A 24,191-nucleotide genomic window follows, 5' to 3' on the forward strand; every position below is an offset into this window, starting at 1 on the left:
ACAGTGCAGACTCATATAATCCAGTTCAAAGCAGATAATGTAGGTTATTTGATTTGATAATCTGGATTATATGGCAGTGTAGGAGGGGCCTTGGTAGGATTAGGTAAAAGGAAATTGCAACAGCCTTGTTTAGCTTACCCACCCTTCCCCATTAATAACTTTTGCCATCTTGATCACATGTTCTGGTTTTCATCTGTGAAATGTTAGAGATGTAATGGTGGAGCACTTCTAATCATTCCATTGAAGCTGATGTGGCAAAGTTAGGGAATGGTTCTGTGAAATGTAATTTCCTCTCCTTGGCTCATAATGTCATTTCTTTTATCCATGCATGCAAAAGTGAAGACATTTCTTTCTCCCTTGCATGGGGCTAAAATTCCCATCCCTTCCTTTCACATGTTGCATTCTCTCCAATGTCCTGCACAGGAGGTTACCATCCCCATCCCTGAATGCATTCTCAGTATCCCTTAAGCAACTTCCTTTTAAAATACAAGCCGTGGAAAAGGGTTTTTTTTTTTTGGTTTGGACTATAGCTCCACTATGGCCAGTGGTCCAGCAGGGTGGGGTAGGCTGGAGTAATATTTCCAAGCTCCAATTTCTCTAAAACACTGACATAACTGATCAGGTATCTCTGGAATCTGGGCAGAGGAGGCTGTTGCCTGGTTTTCCTCCATGGCTGGGTGGGGTCCCAGAGTTTTCATTAAAATGAGCAAGCGTACATATTTTCCCAAACCACATTTTAATAGATGCTTCCCCATTTAGCTTCCTCCTAGTTTCACTACAGTGAGAAGGGACACAATCAGATCTCTGTTGATTTGGAGAAGCTGGATGTCTTTATTTAAGCAACCATACTGCCTGTGATAGTTTTAGAAGAATAGATTTTGCTTGCATGATAAGCTAGATCCTGCCCATTGCTTGAGTGTCTGTGGTTTCTGGGGTGCAAAAGAAATTTGTGGATCCGTGCCATTTACAGACACAACATCGATTTGATTAGGGACCATTCAATGTGCACTACAATTGAGAGCACCCACTGTGTCCTGCATTCTCAGGAATCACTTAACAGTTGGAGTTGACCAGAACACAGCTGTTCTCTGGCTACACCCCATTTACTCCCCACATCATCATCATGGACTGTGAAGGGAGGAGGCACAGGGTCCTCATGCCAATGTTTCACAGCTCAGAAAGGGATCACATTGTTTCCAAAGCTAGCCTTTGTGCATTCTTTGAAGTGCTGAAACCAGACCATACTGAGACCAGAGAGACCAGAGAGTGGACTACACCTGGCTTTCATGTTTGCCCTTACACTCCAACTTTCCTTTGAGAGTAAAGCAGGATGTGTCTGGAGCAGCCCTCTGTCCAGGCAGGATTGAACCACACCTCAATAGGGGACCCATGCCAGTTGCCTATTTCTGCACATCATGAACTCACATATACAGTTGGATGATGCAAGTCTTACCATGACTTGGACTGAATAGGCTATTTGTCTATTAGATGTCAAAGAGAAAACTGATTCTTTCATATATCTTGGAGGCAACATGCCTAACATTAATTCACTGTGTTGGATTCAAAGGAACTTAACTGAGAAAAATGTCCGGAGCACATTTATGTTACACAAGTAAGGCAATGTGCTTTTAACTCCCATTGTTGCATCCTATGGAATTTGGAAAGGCACTGGAATGTTCTGGCTGAAAATTCAAAGTGCAGTGATCCCTTGGTTAGGTTTTGGTCCAGGAGCCTGCTTGGATACCAAAATCCATAGATGCTTATTTTCCATGATACCAGTGACTCAGTAAAATGGGGTCCCTTATATAAAATTGAAAATTAATGTTTGCTTTAGGGCGTTGCTGTGTGTGTATGGGGGGGGGCATACTTTCAATCTATGGATATAGAATCTGTGGATATAGAGGGCCAACCGTATATTCCGGCATATAAGACGACTGGGTGTATAAGACGACCCCCAACTTTTCCAGTTAAAATATAGAGTTTGGGATATACTCGCCATATAAGACAACCCCTCTTCCAACACACACCAAATAAAAAATTTAAAAGCACCAGATTTGATTTCAATATGGTAATTTTCCTATTACTGTACCTCCTTCTCTGCCTCTCAGATCTTGCACATGCGCACCTGCACTGCTTCACTGCAGTCTTCAGGAGTGAGATCTGAAAGGCAGAGGAGGAGGAACAGTAATAGGATACAAGGGCTGGCCAAAGAGGTTAAAAAAAGGTGTGTTTTTCTGGGCCCAGAGCCACTCTATCTCTTTTTCCCATACCCTGGGCACCCTGGACGCCTGCAGCTTGCTCCGACCTTCACTTACACCTTCCCGGTGAGGTGCCCCTTCACCTCACCATCGGGACTGCATTAAGTCCACGAATCCTGAAGAATGGATTTTCTTCTACCATACTTGTACAGCATCACCCTTAATGCTTTCATTCAGTTGCTGCATACAGCAGGGATGTGGCCACTGCCATTTTTGAGCTCCCCCCACAATATGCAGCAACCATAGATTCTCCAATCCAGATTGGAAGTCTCTGCACCCGCTCTATAAGATGACTCCCGGTGTATAAGACTACCCCCACATATAAGACGACTCCCATGCATAAGGCTACTCCAGCATATAAGGCAACTCCCACGTATAAGATGACCCCTGACTTTTGAGAAGATTTTCTTAGGTTAAAAAGTAGTCTTAGACACCAGAATATATGGTAATTCCTCCTTGAACCACAAATTCCAGGTTCCCATAGGATGTTTCCAGAACAGTCAAAGTGGAATTATAGTGCTATAACTGTGTAGTGTAGAAGGATCCCTGGCAGACCCAGTCTTCAATAATATATCAATAATAATAATAATAATAATAATTCTTACCCACCTCTCTTTGCGGCTTGAGGCGGGTCACAGCACAGTGAAAACACACAAACATTGTAAACAAAATCTATAAACACACATATTAAAATGTAGTTCCATAAAAGACACATGTCAAAACATATTTCTATAAAATACATATTAAATACACAGGGCAGAGATTAAAACACAGAAGACTCTAGTTTTAAATTCGTGCTTTAAATTTTATACCTCATATACCTAAATTTTGGGGGGTGTATGTGTGTGTGTGAATGTGTGTGTGTGTGTGCGCGTGTGGTATACAATTTTGTTGATATTAAATAACTCTTTAGTCTTAGTAATTTAAGTAATAAAGAATTTATTGTAATTTTAGATCTATTTTTGTAAAAAAAAACTCTATTGATACACTAATTTTGGCCAAATTGTGTCATTTGCGTGCTTTAGCACTACAGCAGAGGTATACCCTCTCTGAGTATATTTGAGATCAGCCAAAGAAGACCTTAAGATGAAATGTCTTGCCCTTACATTTCAATCTTTGTTTTGTTTATCACGCTAGTAAAGTTATGTATGAACCTTTTCTAAAATTGTTCTCCTGCTGAACTCACAGCACTGTGCTTAACTTCTAAAGTCAAAATTGCTTTGCTATCTAAATGGATGACTCCACCCACTCTAAATATGCATACACTTTGGCCTTCAGAGAAACTATGCTTCATGTTTTGTTGCCATGTGAGATGAGATTGGTTGGCCCATAAGACATCCTTTTCTCATAGTGCCCTAACTATGAAATACAGCATGATTAATCCAGAAGGCATTGTATGTGCATATGTGCCTTCAAGTCATCTATTGAGTTGTGGCAACCTCATATACACAGAGTTGATTTTGCTCAGTTCCTTCCCTGGAAATATAGCCTTCAATACCTGGTATTTGTTGGCATTCTCCCATCCAAGTACTAACCAGGGCTTACCCTGCTTAGTTTCCAAAATCAGACAGGATCTGGTGCCTTTAGGGTTTACTGGATATTATATTGATATTGGAACAAAAGCAAATGGAAGTTGAAAAACCCAGAGGCAATATTATTACCTATTTATAATGTGCCTTTATATTAGTGCGGGACCACATAAAATATTTTTTTTAATTTTCTCTTACAGTTATCTCATAAGAAAACTCAATGAAAAGATTAAAAGTATTTCATTTGGTTCTATACTGCCTTGCCTTTATCAAGACCATCTCAAATTGCAACACTGCAAGTTCTCCACTCAATGAAGGCCACTACAAAAAAGGAGGGAGGGATACCCTAAAGCAGGGGTCCACAAACTTTTAAAACAGAGGGCCGGGTAACAGTCCCTCAAACTGTTGGAGGGCCGTATTATAATTTGAAAAAAAAAACATGAATGAATTCCTATGCACACTGCACATATCTTATTTGTAGTGCAAAACACTTAAAAACAATACAATAATTGAAATGAAGAACAATTTCAACAAATATAAAATTATTAGTATTTCAATGGGAAGTGTGGTCCTACTTTTGGCTGATGAGATAGGATTGTTGTTATTGTTGTGTGCTTTCAGGTCGTTTCACACTTAGGTTGACCCTGAGCAAGGGCCGGGTAAATGATCTTGGAGGGCCGCATCCGGGCCTTAGTTTGAGGACCCCTGCCCTAAAGATACCAGATATCATCTGATCTTGGAAACAATGCAGGGTCAACTCTGGAAATTAACTGAATGGGAAATTACCAATGAATACTTGGTGCTGAAGGCTATATTTCAGAGGAATCACCTCTGAATTCCATTGTAGAATGAATGCAGTTTGACACCCCTTGAACTGCCATGGCTCAATGCCATGAAATCCTGAGAACTTTAGTTTTATAAGGGGGGGGGGGTGCATCTTTACTGTTGAATGAATGCAGTTGCATGCCATGCCACAAGGACTGCTATGGCTCAGTGCTATCGAATCCTGGGAGTTGTGGCTAAGGTCTTTAGTCTTTTCTGCCTAACAATGCTGGTGCTCCACCAGACTACAACTTCTATACATGTATGTGTGTATGTGTTGACACCCCTTTAACTGCCTTGGCTCACTGCTATGGAATCCTGGGAGTCATAGTTTGGCAGAAAAGGCTAAAGCAGTTCTCAACCTGTGGATCCCCAGATGTTTTGGCTTACAACTCCCAGAAATCACAGCGAGTTTACCAGCTGTTAGGATTTCTGAGAGTTGAAAGCCAAAACATCTGCGGACCCACAGGTTGAGAACCACTGGGCTAAAGGCTTTGTGAAACCACAACTCCCAAGATTCCATATCATTGAGCCATGGCAGGTGAAATGGAGTCAAACTGGATTCTACAGTGGACATGCACCCTCAGTGTTGTCTATGGTTCAGCTTTACCTGGGCTGTATCTACACCACACAGGAAAGCAGAATGAGCTACTTACAATTCCATTAAAGTTGCTGTGGATTCAACCATCTCTACGAGCTCAATTGTTTGACTTGACTGTGTAATCTGCCCTATGCTATGGTGCAGAGACATGGACAATGATGAAGGCTCTCTTGGAACAACTATGGGTCGCGTATGCTTCTCCTGAAAGACGGCTCATTGGGGTGTCTCTCTGAATGCACAACAAGGACTGCACAACAAGGATATCTGAAAAATATCAAAAGTGAAAGATCCTCAACACCATGCTGCCCAACTCAAACATTGCTTTGCAGGCCACGTGATGCGCAGAATAGATGGGTGCTGGAGCAATGACATGGCAACATGGTACCTGTGGGTATGGGTGAGACCTTCGGGGAAATGGTGGCAGGTTACAAAAATAAAGTGGCGGAGGCTCCTTCTTTGGAGGCTTTTAAGCAGAGGTTGGATGGCCATATGTTGGGGGTGCTTTGAATGCAATGTTCCTGCTTCTTGGCAGAGGGTTGGACTGGATGGCCCACAAGGTCTCTTCCAACTCTATGATTCTATGATTGATTGATGATATTTCTATCCTGCCTTTCTCAAGCCAAGACAACTCAATGCAGTTTACAAATTGGCAATAATTCGATAGCATTGTTGTTGTTTATGCATTCAGTTCTTCCAACTCTTCGTGACCTCATGGACCAGCCCACACCAGAGTTCCCTGCTGGCCATGGTCACCCCCAGCTCCTTCATAGTCAAGCCAGTCACTTCAAGGATTTTTTTTTTGTCGTGTCAAGAGTGACTTGAGAAACTGCAAGTCATTTTTGGTGTGAGAGAATTAGCTGTCTTCAAGGACGTTGCCCAGGGGATGCCGGGATGTTTTGATGTTTTACCACCCTTGTAGGAGGCTTCTCCCATGTCCCCGTATGGGGAGCAGGAGCTGATAGAGGGAGCTCATCTGTCGGTCTTCAGTTCTGGCAGCACAAGGGTTTAACCCACTGCGCCACCGGGGGAGGCAATAATAAGATAAAGTCTAGGGACAAAACCAAGTAACTAAGTCTCAATTGGAATCAACAGGAACTTCCAATATTAGTCCCACTGAAACAATAGGAAGTTTGTAAGCCAACAATTATTTAAATTCTATTGATTCAATGGGCCTGCTTTAGTTGGAACTTTGTTGTTTATTCATTCAGTTGCTTCCGACTCTTCATGACCTCATGGACCAGCCCATGCTAGAGCTTCCTGTCGGCGGTGGCCACCCCCAGCTCCGCCAACCACCGGGGGCTCCGCCAACTTCAAGGATGCCATCCATCCATCTTGCCCTTGGTCGGTTCCTATTCCTTTTTCCTCTCATTTCCATTTTAGATGCCGTAACAATCCGCGATATAAAATTAAAACATTTAAAATCAACATTATAAAACATTAAAACATTGCTATATTGATTCCATAGCGTTGAGCTCTGTCAGTTCCAGGAGTGTCAAAGTGCATATGTTCTACAATAGAGAGAGAGGCAACCTTGGGGGATGCCAGGGATTGAACCCCGCCTGGTCTTCTTGCATGCAATGTAAACTTATATACACACACGCCTTGACAGTTCTGTCTCTCCCCTCACAGACTTGATCCCCACCCCTTCTTTTTCTTTTCCCGCGGAAGATGCTTCGAACATAGGGAGAGAGAGGCGGGTTTCAACAAGGGATGTGCCTCTCTCCCACCCCCACCCCCTTTAGCCGCTTGCTCAGTCCGGCCAATGCCCCCTTTCCCTCCCTGATTCCTTTGGATCCCTTGCCAGGAATCCCCTCCCCGTTGGGAGGGGGAGAGCAGAGACCCCCGTTGGGGCTGGGTTGGGAGAAGGGAGGAAGGAGAGCCCTGCCTCCCGGTGCCTTGCTTGCTGGCCGGGCTCCCAGCCCACCTCCGCCTCGGGGGGTGTTCCCTGCCCTCCCTCCTTCCTTCCTTCCGCGAGGGGCGGGGCTGCCAGATGACGCCCCTCTCTCTCTCTCCCTTCCCCTCCCTCCCTCCCTCCTTCCCTCTTGATGCTCCCATTCCTCCCCAAGGCAGCCCAGCCAGGCATAGAGAAAGAGACAGCATTGCCTTCCTTGGGCTATATATGATTGTTATTGTTGTTATGATGACTATCCTCATCAGCATCTCTCACTTTTGAGGAGGTGGAGCAAAGCAGGGGAGGGCTTTTGTTTGGGTCGCCCCCTCCCTCCCTCCTTCGCCCCCTCCCTCCCTCCCACCTTGAGGGCAAGGAGAGCGAGAAGCCGCCTCTCTGCCGCATCCCCTCCCTTCTTCCCCTCCCTCCCTTCCCTCCCTTCCCCGCCCAGTCCAGCCCTTCTCTCTCTCTCTCTCTTCCTCTCTCTCTCACTCACTCACTCTCTCTTTCTCCCCTCCCTCCTCCTCCCTCCCACCCTCCGCGGGGCCCCAATGCAACCCGAGCGCGTCCCCGGTGAGCGGCTCCCCTGCTTTCGGGAGCCTCCACCCCTCTTCCTTGGCCCACCCTGCCCCTGAGCCCAGCCTCATCCTCCTCCTCCTCCTCCTCCTCCTCATCAGCACCGCCACCACCATCATCATGTGATCCGGGTAAGTCATTGGCAAGTACAACTGGGCTCTGTGTGGACCCCCCTCCCCTCCACCTTCTCCCCCCCCCCTCCCCATTCATTTCCTGAGAACTGCAGAGAGCAGCAGGCTGGGAGTAAGTGTGGGTATGGGTCTGCCTCCCTTTCTCTCTCTGTATGGGGAATGGGAATGTGTGGGGGAAGAAGTGAGTGAGAAAGAGAAAAAGAAAGAAAGAAAGAAAGAAAGAAAGAAAGAAAGAAAGAAAGAAAGAAAGAAAGAGGGGGATTCTCTAAGGGGGAAAAATATCCTCTGCTGTGCAGCTTCAGGTCAGGTCTGTGTTTCTTGAGTTTCTGCTGAAAATAAATAGAATATAAAGCTCCAATATAGTGATTGGATGGGAGAGGGAGATATATATATATATATATATATATATATATATGCACACTCTCTCACACACATATATGTATATGTGTGTGTGTGTATACACCTATCACCTATGTCTCTGCTCTGCCATCCATTCAGTACATTTGAGCTTTAATGTTGTTCCAAGAGAATGAAAACTAACTGTATATAAAGAAGTACTTCAGCTGTATTGCGGGCATGGTTTTGTTTTGTTTTTACTGGGAAGGGGAAAAAAGGGACAAATTGTTGTTTTGTTTCACCTAGCATGCTTTAGGAAAGCCTTTTTTTCAAAAATGTGGACAAAGTCAATATGGTATTGTAGATATTGTCTCCAATGTGGGGGCGGGGAGAGGGAAGTGGAGACAGCAGGTTCAATTGGGACTTGGTGCTGCACTAGTTTGTCACTCCCCTCTGTCCTCTCTCTTTCCCAATCTCTCTCTCTGACTCTCTTTCTGCAAAGGGTTAAGGCTGTAAAGGCCCTTGTGTGTGAACGGTGTTCCTTGTGCGACAATTGTTATTGTTCGGCTAGTCATGACATGGACCTGTCACTTGGCCACAGTACATAGTTCATGCAAGGGAGGGGGAGGCAGGGGGAGGGGAGGGCAGAGCGGGTTTGTGGCTAGCATTGCCTCCACCCTCCCTTCCCCCTCCCTCCTTCCCTTCCATTAAGGTGGATCTAGCCGGAGTTGACAAAGAGAGAAGTTTGCATTTCGACCAGTCCTAATGAATATTTGAGAGCTGCAGCTTGCCTCCACATGAGCTTGCGGGTAATGTGAGAGTCCTGACCTGGGTGTCAGGAGCTGCCGTAATTGCAGCAAGTTTACGTATATGAGAGAAAGAACCCATTCTTATGTGGCTGGCTGTCTCAGAACTTCTCCAAAACTTTGTCAAGATGGGAGGAAAGGCAGCCAAATGCATAATTGAGAGTTTAAATAAACTCACTGGATGTGATGGTTTCTGGCGATATTTCTGCACTCTTTTGCTCCGACAGACAAAACCCATGTCGTTATGCATATTTTAATAACAATTGAGGAAATGCAGATGATTTAAAAGCCTTGGTCTCTACATTTGTAAGTACAGTGGAATGCGTAATCTGGTTAAACACACAAGCATTAGTTCACGTTGGCAGTTTTCACCACTGGGTTCTGCTCCCAGCTATTTAAAAGTAGTGCTGTGAATAGTTTCTTTCATGTCGAGCTGTGTGCGTTTCTTTCTCTCTCCCTCCTAACATTACAGAGCTGATGGGGGGGGGGGGACATTTGTATTTACATAAAAAGCATGCCTGTCTTCTGTTACGCCAGACGTGTGCCAATCAAGCCAACGTCACGCTTTAAATCCACCTAGATCCCCTCCATTCCTTTTTTCTACTGGAGGACAGAGTTGGTTAGCGGTGCCAATGGCCTGAGATGAAAAATGCCTCTTGTCATGGGTGGGATGAGAGCCTCTTGACTCTGTGAATGGGAGTGGTCGGCTTTCAAATGCAGGGTGGAACCTCTTTTCTCATGTTATTAGTTAAGGATGTTGCAAAAAAAAACAAACAAACTGGAGTAGCAATTGTATAATCCCAGCATTGATGGTTTTACTTCCAAAGTGCTTGAGAGATGGTTGCTTGTCCAAACACAGAGATGAAGGGATCCTGAAGAGGTTTGCACACCTTGTTGTTTTCTGCCATGCGTTAGGTCACTTTGGCTCACAAAACCCTGCTTGGATTGGCTGACAGCCAGGGAAACAAATTGGCCCAATTGAAGAGTCATGTGGTGAGGAGTGGGATGGAAATGTCGGTTTCCATGGTGTCCTCCTCCGTCTCCTCCTTCTCCCCTCCTAAATCTCCCTCCAGAGTCTTGGCAGGTAGGTATTCATAGCAGTCATGCAGGGTGTCTTTATATGGCCCTGGTATGTGAGCTCCATTTTCAGAGTAGTCTTTGAAATGAAACAGGAGCAGCCAGGATTGTATGCATACGCGTGCACACACACACACATAGCCGCACACCCAGAGGCACACACCCACAATGTCAGTAAGAAGATGGGAAGGACGGCACAGGCACAGCTAAAGTAAATACAACCTGATTTTTTCCCTCTTATGACACAGCACACTTTGGTTTGTGAAAGTATATCGCCGGCTGAAAAATAATGTCCTGGCACATCACTAAAACTGTTGTATATACTATTGCTGTACCTGGCAAAGTAAGACAAGTAATTTTACTCCCTCTTCTCTCTCTCCCTCTCTCTCCTGCTGTTCCCGCACTATATATCTAAGGGTATGGTACAGCTAAGTGTCTTAGCAGCAGTATTTTCCCTCTGCCTCCTGCGCAAACACAATGATGTCACTTTCCTTTTCTGCTCTCTGGTGGAGGTGGGGGGCAGGAGAAGAAGGCTGGGCCACTCCTATTTGCTCGCAGGTCACGCATGGTGTTTCCTAATGGCAGTAGGGCTATTGCAGATGCCATTATTGGGGTCAGGAGTTTCTTCTCCTAAGGAATCTGAGGTGACATTCAAGAAAGAAACACGGGAGCAAACCGTGAGTCACCCTTGTCCTTACTCTGCATTATTCATATGGATTGCTTTAAAAAAAAAAGATAAAGCAAAACTCCGAGTTTCATTCCTCTGTTACCTATTTCAGAATGATTTGCAATATAAAAGATTGCAGTAAATTCAAATCCATTTAAAAAAATCTACTCTTGACTTTCTGGGTAGAGCCGAGAAGAAGCCAATGCAAACTCTTAAATAATGTTGAATTTAGATTTATCTGTTGCTCCTGTGGAACAAGGCTTTGCGTACTTTATATGCATATTCATTTTCCTTCTTCCATTCCTGGACTTAAAATTCATCTTGGAAACACATGATGAGTAATACTGCCCAAGCGCTCATAGACTTCTAGACAAAACATAATCACACACGCCTCAAAAGAACATGCTGTTTGTTCCCCCTTCCAGCACTTATTCCTCCCCCTCCCCATCTTTCAAGTAATAAGATTGCTGTGAGGATAGTTGCAGGGCAAATACTCACAATTTCTACCCTGAGGTTTTTGTATGGTGTACCATTGAGTAGATCACATATTTGCATAAAGAAATTTTAGTCTGCATTATAACTTCGATTAAAAAGGGCTGTACAAGATTGAGAAGGACCTGTGTTAAGGAACATGATATGCTGCTGACAGAAAATATAGTATTGGACTGGGTTAGCCAGTGGATGAATGAGTGATGTGACTTAGCATGAGGTGGCTTTATAGGTTCAGCTATGATTTATGGAGCTACCTAACTTTGTCAAGTGTCTCAGCAACCTAGGTGGGCCGCCCCCAAAGAATCCCTGCCACGAGCATTGCATTTTTGTATTTCTTGCTGCAGATATTGTAATGTTATCTTTTTTATAGGTTTACTAGCTTGGGTCCCAGCGTTGCCCGGGTTATTTGAAAAAGTCATTTTTAAAATTGTTCAAAACTCACATCATGCCAGGCTAACCCTGAGAAACTCAATCAGTACTTAAAGTTTGTTAAGTTGGGCAAGTTTGTTCCGGAAGTATCATCGATGGGGTTCGGTGTGATCTCTGGTTGTAGGGTAAACTATAACTCCCACTATGGGGAGTCAGTCCCTGCAAACCCCTCCAGTAGGTTGAGTTGGTCGTGGGGGTTCTGTTTGCCAAGTTTGGTCCAGATCCATTGTTGGTGGAGTTCAGAGTGCTCTTAGATTGCAGGTGAACCATACAACCTAGGATCTACAACTCCTGTAGATCATGGTGAATTCTCCCCAAGCCTCTCTAGTATGTTCAGTTGCTGATCAATTCCTCTGTTTGCTGTGTGTCTTGGAGTAGAATAAGAAAGAGTTATGGGAGAGGCAGTGGGTGGCATCATGCAAATTCCACACCAATGGAGAGAGTAAGAAACACTGGGATGCCTGTGATGGAAGAAACTATAACCTGCAATGTCATTGTAGGGAAGGCCATTGGTGGCTCCTCATAGCTGAGGGAGACAAGGCAGGAGCTTGTCTGTGTAAGTCGACACTCCCACCACATACACACATACATATTTTCACTTTTATTATGTGGATAGATATATAGCTTTGAGAAACCATAGGCGGAGTAGAAGGCCATAAAATGAAATAGTTAATATCAAAGAATGTAAAGTTGGTAGTTCAGCCTGCCCTCAAATACCTAGAAATGTGGATGTAAATGTGGTTTTAATTGTATATTGTTGAGGCATCACATGGCTACCTGATTGTAAGCCACCTTCAGTCACCTTCGGGTTTGAGAAAGGCAGGGTAGAAATATAAATAAATAAAGATTAGTACAATGTGTGATACAATAAGAATTCACAGTGCTGTATATCTTACAGTTTCCAGTATAGAAGGACAAAAGTTAGAGCATGTTCAGAAACACAGCATTGTGGAAAGTGATATGAATTAGAATGTAAACTGTGACCTCCCATAGGTGTATCATGGTCGGTTTCCATTCCTTCTATTGATAGCAGTAGAGGGTATGAAGAACTGGAGTTTTGAATAAGGACAGGAAGTGTCATTTAAATGCTGCACAGGGCCTTGGACTAGAAGGAAGAGGAGATGGGGAAGCTGCCAGCAGGAAGGAGGAATTCTTTAACCAGTGGGGCTCCTCAGATGGCTTGGAAAAGGAGTTCTGGAATTGGAAAGTGAACAGTGCTGCTGTTATTTATCTGAGAGTCTTGTCAGCCAGCCAGGCATGCAAAGGGAGGATGGGGTGAGAGTCGAGGCCAAGCACATAAAGTGAAATATTTAGCTTTTTTTAAAAAAAGATAGCATCTTTAATAGAAGTGTAACAACTTAACTCCTTTAAACAAGCTTTATTTGTTTTTTATTTGTTTGTTTATTTTGAGGAGGAAGGATACTGTATTCAGAGACTGCTCTTATCAATCTTTGTTTGTATAGGGGATAAGGCTTCTCTGGTCGCCAAGGAAGAAGTACTTGATATTTTGGAGATATTCCAGCCCTTGTTGCTCAAAAAGGGTGCTATGTCAGGGTAAAAAAGGTGCTCTGGAGCACTTTTCTTTAGATAAAGTATTTCCATAGTGCATAGCAGGGAGAGGGAATGAGATACACATAGAGAGAAACCTTCCCTATCACTAATATTTATGGAAAACAAGACCTGAAGAATTATCTGCCCTAAGGGCATGTCTATGTATAGCCCTTGGCACATAATAACATTATTTGTTCATGCAGGACAACTTTCTAGATCCGTAAAAACCTTCCGCAGGGATTGTCTTGTCCTAAAACTGTGGTTGCCTGACAGACATGTTTGCTTATGTGTATCTTCTCTAGATAGCTTCTCTTTAGTAGCACCTTACTCATATGCCTACCTTGCTACATCTTAGGTAGAAGGCTTCCTTTTGTTTGTAGCAATGCAGTTCTAATATACAATCTTCTGTAAAGCACCCATCACAATAAACTTTGGAACTTTATATCCCTTGTTGTGAGGCCTGGCAAAGGCTTATCTCAAAGAACATAGGAGGATGCACAGCACAGGAAAAGTGCATTTTAGGAGTAAATGCTTCTATTTGCAAGACTGGCCAAGATCATGGGGTGGGTTAAAGACCCCATTTAAGGAAATGCAGTTCAGTGATTGCCAATGCTCTTTTACAAATAGTTTTGAAAATCTTGTTCAAGATAGGTAAAGGCAAAGCTTTCCCCCTGACATTAAGTCTAGTCGTGTCTGACTCTGGGGTTGGTGCTCATCTCCATTTCTATACCAAAGAGCTGGTTTTCTCCGCAGACACTTCCAAGATCATGTGGCCAGCATGACTGCATGAAGCGCCATTACCTTCCTGCCAGAGCAATACCTTTTGATCTCATATTTACATGCTTTCAAATTGCTAGGTAGGCAGAAGCTGGGGCTAACAGAGGGAGCTACCACCACTCCCCGTATTCAAACCTGCAGCCTTTCAATCAGAAAGTTCAGCAGCTCAGTGGTTTAACCTAATGCACCACCAGGGGCTCCTGTTCAAGATAACATCTCTCCAAAATATCTGCTGTACCCTAGGAAGCCTATCTCCCCAGGAACCATATTGGAGGTGTCTGGTTTCTAACCCTACCCTCCAGATTTGCTGGAGAAGTGGGGATGTAATCATCTTGTCTTGATCAATGAAAAGGCCACAGGAAAGTTTAGCTGAAATGGCTAAGTGCCAAGTGAGTGCTTCCTTCCTCCCTTTTTTTGAAGATTTCATTGCAATAAAGGCTGATGTGTTTATGAAAACTTGGTCATTTTGCATTTCCTATCACAGTTGACACTTGAGGTGGTTTCCCACATGTTGGTGGGTTTTGTTTTTGTTTTGTTTGAAGAAGCAAACCCATGCTCAGATGCTGGTACCACATTAGACTTTAATACAGTTTGATTTCAAAAATACATTTCTGTCTCTTTCTCATCCAAACAAATGGGGAGTGGGCAGGAGAAGCACAGATAGAATGGACTTGGTTATTCCTCAACCTTTGGTTCTTTGTATGTCCAACTTGAGGTCCAGTTCACAAAACATTTGACTACCATCTACATAAATGGAGTTTCTGGAAGCTGAAATCCAAAACATCGGATAGATAAATTATTAATCAAAAACCCAAATGAATTTTGGTCTGTATGTGCTCTCAAAGGCCCTTTTCAGGGGTGTTTTGGAATTTTACTTGGTCTTTTCATTGAGTATCTCCTGTTTCATTTAGTTTTTGCTGTTAATAATGGGTGCTCCTCAGTTTTTGCTTCCTTTAAAATATCTAATAGATCAAAGATTGAGAACCATTGTTCTGGAGGGAATGTAATAGGTTATTCGGGAGGAATAGATCCAGGTCATTTGGTCTTTTCATTGAGTATCTCCTGTTTCATTTAGTTTTTGCTGTTAATAATGGGTGCTCCTCAGTTTTTGCTTCCTTTAAAATATCTAATAGATCAAAGATTGAGAACCATTGTTCTGGAGGGAATGTAATAGGTTATTCTGGAGGAATAGATCCAGGTCATAACACCATAACACAACACCCCCCCCCCCTGCAAATTATGTTCTTGCTGTCTTGGATTTAGACCTGCTCCTGGGATTATTTGGGGAGCTGATTCAGAAAACTGCATTGGATAGACTGCATCAGTCTAGTTTCTTAGATACGGTTATCACTGTCTTCTATGGGTGAGCAAATGGGAACTGATAGATGGCATATGTTCTGTATCTCAAAAACCAGAGCTGATAGGGGAAAACTGATGCCATTTTTTGAATCAGTAGGTCAAATATACCCAGAAATAGGGCTGACATTTGAAGTACCAAAATGTATGTTGTCCAGTGTTATATACAAGAATCAGATTTCACTAGCTTTTTGGACTCTAAGCGTGTTTGCCTGTTGAAATGATCACATCAATAAAATGATATCTGGTAGCCAACTCTGATTGGTCCTGAGACCAAACAGAAAAGAAAACCCATCCCTGCCTGTATATCTTCCCTTCCTTTATGGACCCTTATGCTGATATTGTGTATTGTACTATTTGTGCTCAGAAATGGCAGAATAATTCTTTGTTTCAAAAGTAAGCCTAATGCTTGAGCCCCCATTCATTAAAAAAAAAAGGCAAAGTCAGTGGCTTGTCCTCTTTAGCAGAAGGGCAAGTAAAAGGAAACTGTGCTTTTCCAAGAAAAGAGAGTTTGTTTTTAGAAGTGTGGGAGAAACCTTACTTTTGTTGTAGCAGTGAAACCTTGACCTTCTCAACTCTTGGCTAGTGGTTGTTTACTGCAGCTGCACTCTGTGTGAGTGCTGGGAAGGAGAGAAAGTCATGTTATTTCTTGTTATGTAGACAGGCAGTGTGTAAACGGCACATGGAGGAACAGTATTGAGGCATTGTTTTAGCACTTTGCTATACTGTTGTACAGAATATGTTCAATCAGAGAGGAAGATTATTTGATATTCAAGAGTTTTAAAGGTTTCTTTTTCTGATCATATTCTGCCTTGTGTCTTCTACAGAGAAATACTTTCCCCCATTTTCCAGTACAATGAGAGGTTTAATACATGTCTGTATTTTAATTGACATTGGAATACATAATTTTGAACATTTTGTAGCTTTATAGTATTTCCTGTTTCAGTACTGTATAAGAAACTCTCTTACTTAGAAAACATGGGCAGGGTTTTTTCTCCAATTGTATTTAAAAGTGGGACTGCTGGTGGTAGGAAACCAGACAAGGACAATATTCAGAGACATAGCCATGTTAGTCTGGAATATCCATATGCAAAGGGATTTTGTAGCACTTTAGAGTCTAACTGAGAAAACAAAGTTGGTAGCATAAGTTTTCATAGATTAAGTGTGTATCTACACTATAGAGTTAATGCAGTTTGACACCACTTTAACTGCTAGGGATTAATCCCTTGGAATTCCGGGATATATAATTTGGTGAGGCACCAGCACTCTTTGGCAGAGATGTGCAAAACTACAACTCCCATAATTCCATAACATTGTGCCATGACAATTAAAGTGGTGTCTAACAGCATTAATTCTACAATGATAGCTGCACCCTTAGGACCTAATCACATTAGGAAATACTCCTGTTTTTATCAGCATGCATCTCATAGTTTTTTTGGACCGAATGCAGATGGGATGCATACTGACCCATCACACCCAAATACTGCAGTTCAGATAATACTGTGCTTTCTCCCATCATACTACGGATTGCTGGCTCCTCTCAACCCATTCAGAAGACCCCCTACATCATTTCATGACCTTTAAAATTGTTCTTCTTGAAACCTTATCACAAAGGCTAGGCAAAGCATCCAGCTTCACCTGATTTTATGGAGGAAAGAGAGGGGCAGCGGGGTGAATCTGTCACTCTGCACTCAGTTCCTTCTCGTGACACTTACCCCATCACACGTGGAAAGCATCGCCCTTCTGGGTATGATCCATACTGGCTCCATTTGAGCAAACGCAACATGAGAAGCCTTCTGTGTTGTGAGGGAAGCATCCAAGGATGCTTCCACCCCAGTTGGGGGTGGGGCCTCCACTGGAAGTCACAAGATGTTATGTGATGGCCGGTGTGGGACTGTGTCCCCCAAAACAGGCTAGATTCCTCCTAGGACGAGCAGGCCCTCCCCATCCTTGTCGCTGTCCTCCAAGATCGGCACCAAGAAGCCATGGACCACCACAAAGGGGAGGCGATTGGGAACCCAAAGTGCTGGACATCTTAAAGCAGAATTTGGTGAGTGTGTTGAGGTCATCAATCTGTTTAGTGACATAGCCTAGTGAGATTTGAAGATATACTGGAACCTGTGCAGCAAATGCATTTGTCTGATCACTACCTTTTGACATGAGTGATGGAGTTCTGAGGAATCTAATAAGGAGTTCTGAGGTATCTGATCTTATTAGATTGCCAAATAATAGATTATTGATTAACTAAATATGGCTCTTTCTTCTTCAATGTCCCAACAGAAATGGCAGTCGCTTTCATTTATGAACAGTCCAGGGTCATGAGACTCTGCCCCCAGATACATCCCCAAATTTCAAGTTGTATCATAGCTGACAGGATGTTTACTGATTTCCCAATCACACACAAAGACAGTGCTTCAGGAGCAGAAAACACGATAGTATTTAAAATACTACTATTAGAATATTGTCTAGAAACACTCTGTTTCTGCAGCGTTTTGCAGACAATTTTGACCAATTACTGATGGGATCAGTAAACGTCATGAAATGGGACCTGTTGGAAACCATCCTCAAACAGTCTCAGAAATGGAGTATTTCCTCATGTGATGAAGTCCACTGGTTATGAAAGTGTATATTACCAACTTTGTTCTCCCAGTCTCTAAACTGTTACAAGATCTCTGTGCATGTGGATATTCCAGATTAACATAGTTACTGTGTTTACTCAAGTATAATGCACCATTAAACGTAATGCACATCTTATTTATGAAGGTGCACATAAAAAGGATTTGCTCTCAAATGTAGCACACTCAACAGCACAGTTAAAACTCATCAAAAAGCAGGCAGCATGAATGAGTCCATTTTGGAAGCCACACCCTCTGTAATGCCAATCCTGGCAAACTCTCTAGCCTTGCACAATTCCCTTCTGATCTGTTCACAAAACCTTCAAAACCGAGGGGGTAATCATGGTGCTGAGTTGGGGGGTGGCAGGTGAGAGACCACGAGGGCCTCCTAGGAGGTAGGATCCATGTCTAAATGGTAGGAACAACTTGTTCAGCAGCTGTGTGCCATGGAGCCCTGAGGCTGCCACCATCACCAGGAACAGCCTCCCCCCTCTTTCTGTCTGACCTATGGGGTTCCAAGTTCCTCCAGGCCTTTTCACACAGGTGGGTTCACGTGCATGATTCTAATGTGTCATCAACTCTAATGCATACCTCATTAGACTTTAGTAAATGCGGTATGTCTTCCAGTATTGCCCTTGCCAATTTCCCATATTTTCTCACATTTGTGGAGTGAAGGCAAGGATGATATTTGTGGAATATTTGAAAACCCAAATGGATTGTTTCAGCACAATTCTCTTGAAAATTGTAGCAGGAGAAGTTGCTTTAGTGTGTCGTTCCTGAAATTTATTTCGCTCTTAGGGTGGGGATGAGAGGAGAGTCTCACACACAGTGCAGCTGTTTACTTCTCTTAAACTAACAGCTGCTTGTCTCTCTCAGACCGCAAGTCTTGGCAAGTAAATTATCAGTGGAGAACAAAGTAGTAGAAGGTAGGTGACATGGGGGTTGAGCAGAACCCGTGCCACCATCCCTTCCCCATGAAACCAGTTCCTGTGCAGTCTGGATGTTTCTGTGTCCATTTGCTCACCTGTTCAGAATGTATTTATGTGCCTCATCATCTCTGCAAATCTATATCCCACTTCTCTTGGGAATTAATTATTTAAAATACAAACAACGAAGAAACTCTTGATTCCAAGCAAACCCATTTTTATGACAAGATGGCATCTTTCCAACGTTTGAGTTCAATTTGGTTTGTTGTTGTTTTTTCTTTAATAAGCAGAAAATAGATGGAGGCAAGTGATCACAATAATGATGTATATAGCTCCAGTATGGGATGCTGACAGATACATATGGGGCCTCCTTGCGAGCACTCATTGTGTGGTGCAGTAAGCACCATATGTTATGCACTGTTCCACAAGAATGGCAAAGCAGTTTTCTGAATTACTGCTCTAGATGAGAAAATGTGACCTGCGACTCTGTATTGGATCATCCTGTACGTCAGTGATTCTCAACCTGTGGGTCCCCTAGTGTTAGGGTTTCTGGGAGTTGAAGACCCACAGATTGAGAGCCACTGACGTAGATAATCTTTTTTTTTCTTGGTAGACAGAAAATTTTCACACTAATTTCTGATGATTTAAAAGTAGTGATATAATTGTTAACTTCTAAGTTAGGACAACAACAATAATTATTTGTGTTTTGGGCTATACATCTATTTCATTGGCCATGGGAATCCTTTCAGGATTTGGTTCTTCAGTGGAGGGATAGAAGTCATTTGGCAGCTCCATGGGGTCAAATATTCTAAGGTATCAGAGATTCTTTTTGGTAAATTCTAATCTACCTTTTATTGTATTGTCGAAGACTTTCGTGGCTGGATTCACTGGGTTGTTGTAGGTTTTTCGGGCTGTATGGCCATGTTCTAGAAGCATTCTCTCCTGACATTTCGCCTGCATCTATGGCAGGCATCCTCAGAGGACCTCACAACCTTTGAGAATGCCTGCCATAGATGCAGGTGAAACGTCAGGAGAGAATGCTTCTTGAACATGGCCATATAGCCCAAAAAACCTACAACAACCCTACCTTTTATTGTTGACAGATTAGGGATGCCAAATTGCAGCCAAATATGAGAAACCCTTCTGGTACCTTAGTCTTACAGGAGTGACTGAAATAGATGCATATGGGGCTCCTTCTACACTGCCATATAATCCAGATTATCAAAGTGGAGAGTCCACATTCCTTGAACTGGATTATGTGTCTACACTGCAATATAGTCTAGTTCAAAGCAGATAACCTGGATTTTATATGGCGGTACAGATGGGGCTTGTGGTACCGTTTTTTCACCTGCTGATCTTTCCAACTCCAAGCACAGTTCGGCTAGAAAAAAGCAAAAGGATGTATGAACTGCTACACTTTACACCAATGTGCGAGTAGAGGAAGGAAACAGGAAGATGGTTCTTTGAGGTTGGATCTACACAGCCATATAATCCACTATCAATTCCCAGGTTATCTGCTTTGAACTGGATTATATGAGTCTACACTGTTATATAATCCAGTTCAAAGCAGATAGTCTGGGGTTAGAAACTGTATAATATGGCAGTATAGATGGGGCCAGGCTGAATCTACACTGCCCTAGATCAGATCCTATATTATCTGCTTATTCCAGATTATCTGGCATATAATCCAGTTCAAAACAGATAATGTGGGAGCAGATCTTTGAATACAGGGCAGTGTAAATCCAGTCACAGATTACTGTGACTGGATTTACTGAAGATGAGGTAGAAAAAGGAGGGATGGAAAAAGGAGGAGTGAACAAACAGGAAGGCAGATGGACTCCTTTGGGGGTACCAAGTACCAATCTGGGCAGTTCCTGGGATATGTCAGCTAGAAAATAAGTAAAACTATGTTTGCTGTAATTGGAAGTTTTTAATGTGATCCAGCTCTTGAAAGCTCCATCAGGCACTGGATCAGAAGTATTTTAGAAGACGGTTGTTTTTATAATTTAGCATAATAATCTCTGATCTTCCTAACTGTTTTAACAAATTAATGCACCCAGTATTTGATGGTTATTTGTCTGGTCAGCCCCTTACCTCAAAGGAGAACAAAACAAGACAAATAAATCACCTGTAGCTTAGAGTTATTGGACAGGAAAGACCACAAGTTGTGGCAGCAGCAATTTGTTCAGGTTGCTAATTAGCAAAACAGTGAAGCTGAACCGCAGTGGGAACCAGAATCCAGGTGCGCAGCATGCTAGAGCCTAAAGGCTCAGCCACCACAATGTTATCACACAACTATCTGTCCTACACTTCCTGACAAACACATCTGTTTGTATATATACTGGAGAAGTAACCGCTGCTGTTCTTTATTGACTTTAGTTGTTGTATATACTCTGTGAAAGAGCAGTGTAAGGGTGAAGCTTTGAGGCCATGAAGAATTCTCAGGACTTCTCTGCAATCATTGGTGTATGCCTTAAACCAGGGGCGTCACACTCATTTTCATCAAGGGCCACATCAGCTTTATGGTTGCCTTTAAAGGACTGTTGAATCAGTGGGTGGAGAATCCATGGACACAGAGGGCGAACTATGATTTGTTTACATGGTGGACAGTGCTCTTTAGTTTTTTATCCAGTTGAGGTCTCCAGATGTTGTTGAATGACAACTGCCATCACTTCTGATTATCTGCCTAACACACTTTGGATAATGGGAATTTCAGCACAAAAGCACATGTGGCTCTGAGTTTGGGGGAAAGGTTAAAGGAAATTTTAAAATCAGACATCATATCAACAAGCATCATATCAAAATTCAAATGCCGCTGTCTTGATTAAACCGGACAAACATCACAACTCCCATCCACTCTAGCCATGATGTTCAATGATAAGGAATATAGGAGGTGTAGTCCAGCATCTACCAGGCCACATAAAATGACACAGGAGACTGGATTGGACACATATGTCTTCTACAGAAGACATTCCTTAAGCCAAACATTTCATTTTCAGATACATATTTTTGAGTAACATGTAAGATTTTTGTTCTTTTCTACAAATGGTTGTGAAACCTGCATGCCACCCTATTAGATCTTTTCACTTGTTTAGTGAAACTGAATATCAGAACCATGACTTATACTAAAATATGTATTGATGGGTCAGATTGTGGAATAATGGGTGCAGTTAGGCAACTGTAGCTCCCCACTTGTTCTCAGACAACATTAGCCCTAGTTAATCTAGTTAAAAATGAGGATTGATGATGGCTGCACTCTGCAAACATCTCAAGGCTACAGTTGACTACCCCGGGATAGTGGACCAGACAGCCTCTGTTTCCATGTCTATCTAAATGTGCGTTGGGATTTTGTGTCATGATGCATATTGTTGTGCCTTGGACTGGGAGAAGATCCAACCAGTCCATACTTCCGGAAATAAAACCCAACTACTCATTGGAGGGAAGGATATTAGAGGCAAAGAGGGGCAGACCAAGGGCAAGATGGATGGATTGCATCCTTGAAGTGACTGACTTGACCTTGAAGGAGCTGGGGGTGGCGATGGCCGACAGGGAGCTCTGGCGTGGGCTGGTTCATGAGGTCACGAGGAGTTGGAAGTGACTGAATGAATGAACAACAACACATATTGTTGTATACTCTTGTATATGTCCAGGAATGCTAGTCAAAAAATCAACCCTCCAAAAACTAGGTTGATTTATCCACAGGCCAGTATAAATAACGTAACTTAACTCTTTTGCAAAATAAATAAATAAAAAAAATCCATATTTTTTTCTGAAGGCCCATGTACACTGCACACATAATTTCTGACAGATATTGCAGTAGCTTGGGGGATCTAAGTGATGCAATGTGGCCCAGGATAAATGCGTTAAAATGGGTTTATCCTGGGTTACAAAAACACAAGCAAAGGTCTGTATCTTCGAGGAAGAAGATCTTCCACCTTTGCTGGTGGAAAACTGCTGGTGGAAAACTGCTATTAGGGATCACCATAATTTGGGCTTCAAAGTCTGCCTTTGAGGTATGTACGAGACCAATTTATACATGCATATGTACTATAGTCTTTAGTCTTTTCTATTTTCTTCCTGATACAGTTACAGGCTGGGTTGGGATAATGACATGCTCGGCCTAATAAGCACAGCAGAATAACCAAAATATGATTGCTGGTTTTTATTGCCACTCAAACAACATACTTCAGTGGCCCTTCAGACAAATTAATTAGTATGGCTTGTTATGTTCTGTTGGGGAAAATAAGTTATGGTTTATGTTGGCTATAGATATCACTGATAGCAGCTCAACTCACTGGCTATCTCCATTCTCATCTGTTTTAAATAATAATACGCTTTGTGCCCAAGAACTTTCCTTCTTATGTTCCCCTGGGGATCACTTTTCCTCTGAGGCAGCAGTGATGAGTTTTCAGGATGCTGCTCTTTTTCTTTCCACTCACCTGCCCTTTCTCCCTATCTGTCTTTTGGTTCATTATGCACCTGAACTGTAAGAATAGCCAGTGGTCCTTTTCTGTTGAATGTTTTAATTTATTGTTTAGTTAGTGTTTTAATTGTGATTTTATTGCTATTGTGTGGCAGCTAATGAGTGCCGATTGTAAGCTGCTCTGAGTCCCCCTTTGGGGGTGAGAAGGGTGGGATATAAATGTCCAAAATAAATAAATAAACAACATTCCCAACTCACTTGATTCTCTTATCAGCCAGAATCAGGCCCACACTTCCCATTGAAATACTGATAAGTTGATATTGGTTAAAATTGTTCTTAATTTTAAATATTGTATAGTTCTTTCATGGTTTTTGCACTACAAATGAGATATGTGCAGAGTGCATAGGAATTGGTTCATGTTTTTTTCAAACTATAGTCTGGCTCCCAACAGTTTGAGTGACTGTAGACTGGCACTCTGCTTTAAAACTTTGAGGACCCCTGCTGTAGAATTACACTGGAGGATGAAGTGATTTCCTCAAACACCTATGGTAATGGCAGCCATGGGCAACTGAAACCATGGGAAACAAACCCAGGAATAAGGAGGTCTTCATGTAATATGACAAAACATCTTTCCCATAAATAAATGTTGAAATGTGATGTATGATAGCGAGAGCTGATCATGTGGGCATTCGTTCTCATCCCATATATTCCATTGTAAGTTTGTGGAACAGGAAATGAAGTTGTAGAAGCATGGTTAGGAACCTGTTCACGTTTTTCTTAGTGTGAATGATGAAAAATGGACAGACTATTTCTATTTCATTTTAAAGTACTGAGTCAAATAGTTAAAGTGCTCTGTGGAATATATATGATTATGCATCTCATACATAAGAATCGCCCTTGTGCAGAAAGAAAGATGTAAAAGTTGGTAAAT

At 42.6% G+C, this 24,191-nt stretch overlaps 1 protein-coding gene across 5 annotated transcripts in view; it reads left to right on the plus strand.

The window, feature by feature from the left end:
• The first annotated feature begins 7,239 nt into the window (after nucleotides 1-7,239).
• The window catches only part of KLF12 (KLF transcription factor 12), a 291,436-nt gene continuing 274,484 nt past the window's right edge, over nucleotides 7,240-24,191 (plus strand). For 3 of the 5 annotated variants that reach the window (XM_067466901.1, XM_067466902.1, XM_067466903.1), the window contains exon 1: nucleotides 10,588-10,701. In XM_067466901.1, coding sequence (XP_067323002.1) covers nucleotides 10,603-10,701 — 99 coding nt within the window. In that variant the 5' untranslated portion in view covers nucleotides 10,588-10,602. Of the gene's footprint in view, nucleotides 7,806-7,909; nucleotides 7,928-10,587; nucleotides 10,702-24,191 lie in introns of those variants that run through there. The other 2 variants (XM_067466904.1, XM_067466905.1) reach the window with 2 other exon arrangements.

The sequence above is a fragment of the Anolis sagrei genome, chromosome 3 (genome assembly GCF_037176765.1).
Source record: "Anolis sagrei isolate rAnoSag1 chromosome 3, rAnoSag1.mat, whole genome shotgun sequence".
In the NCBI taxonomy this organism is placed as follows: Eukaryota; Metazoa; Chordata; class Lepidosauria; order Squamata; family Dactyloidae; genus Anolis; species Anolis sagrei.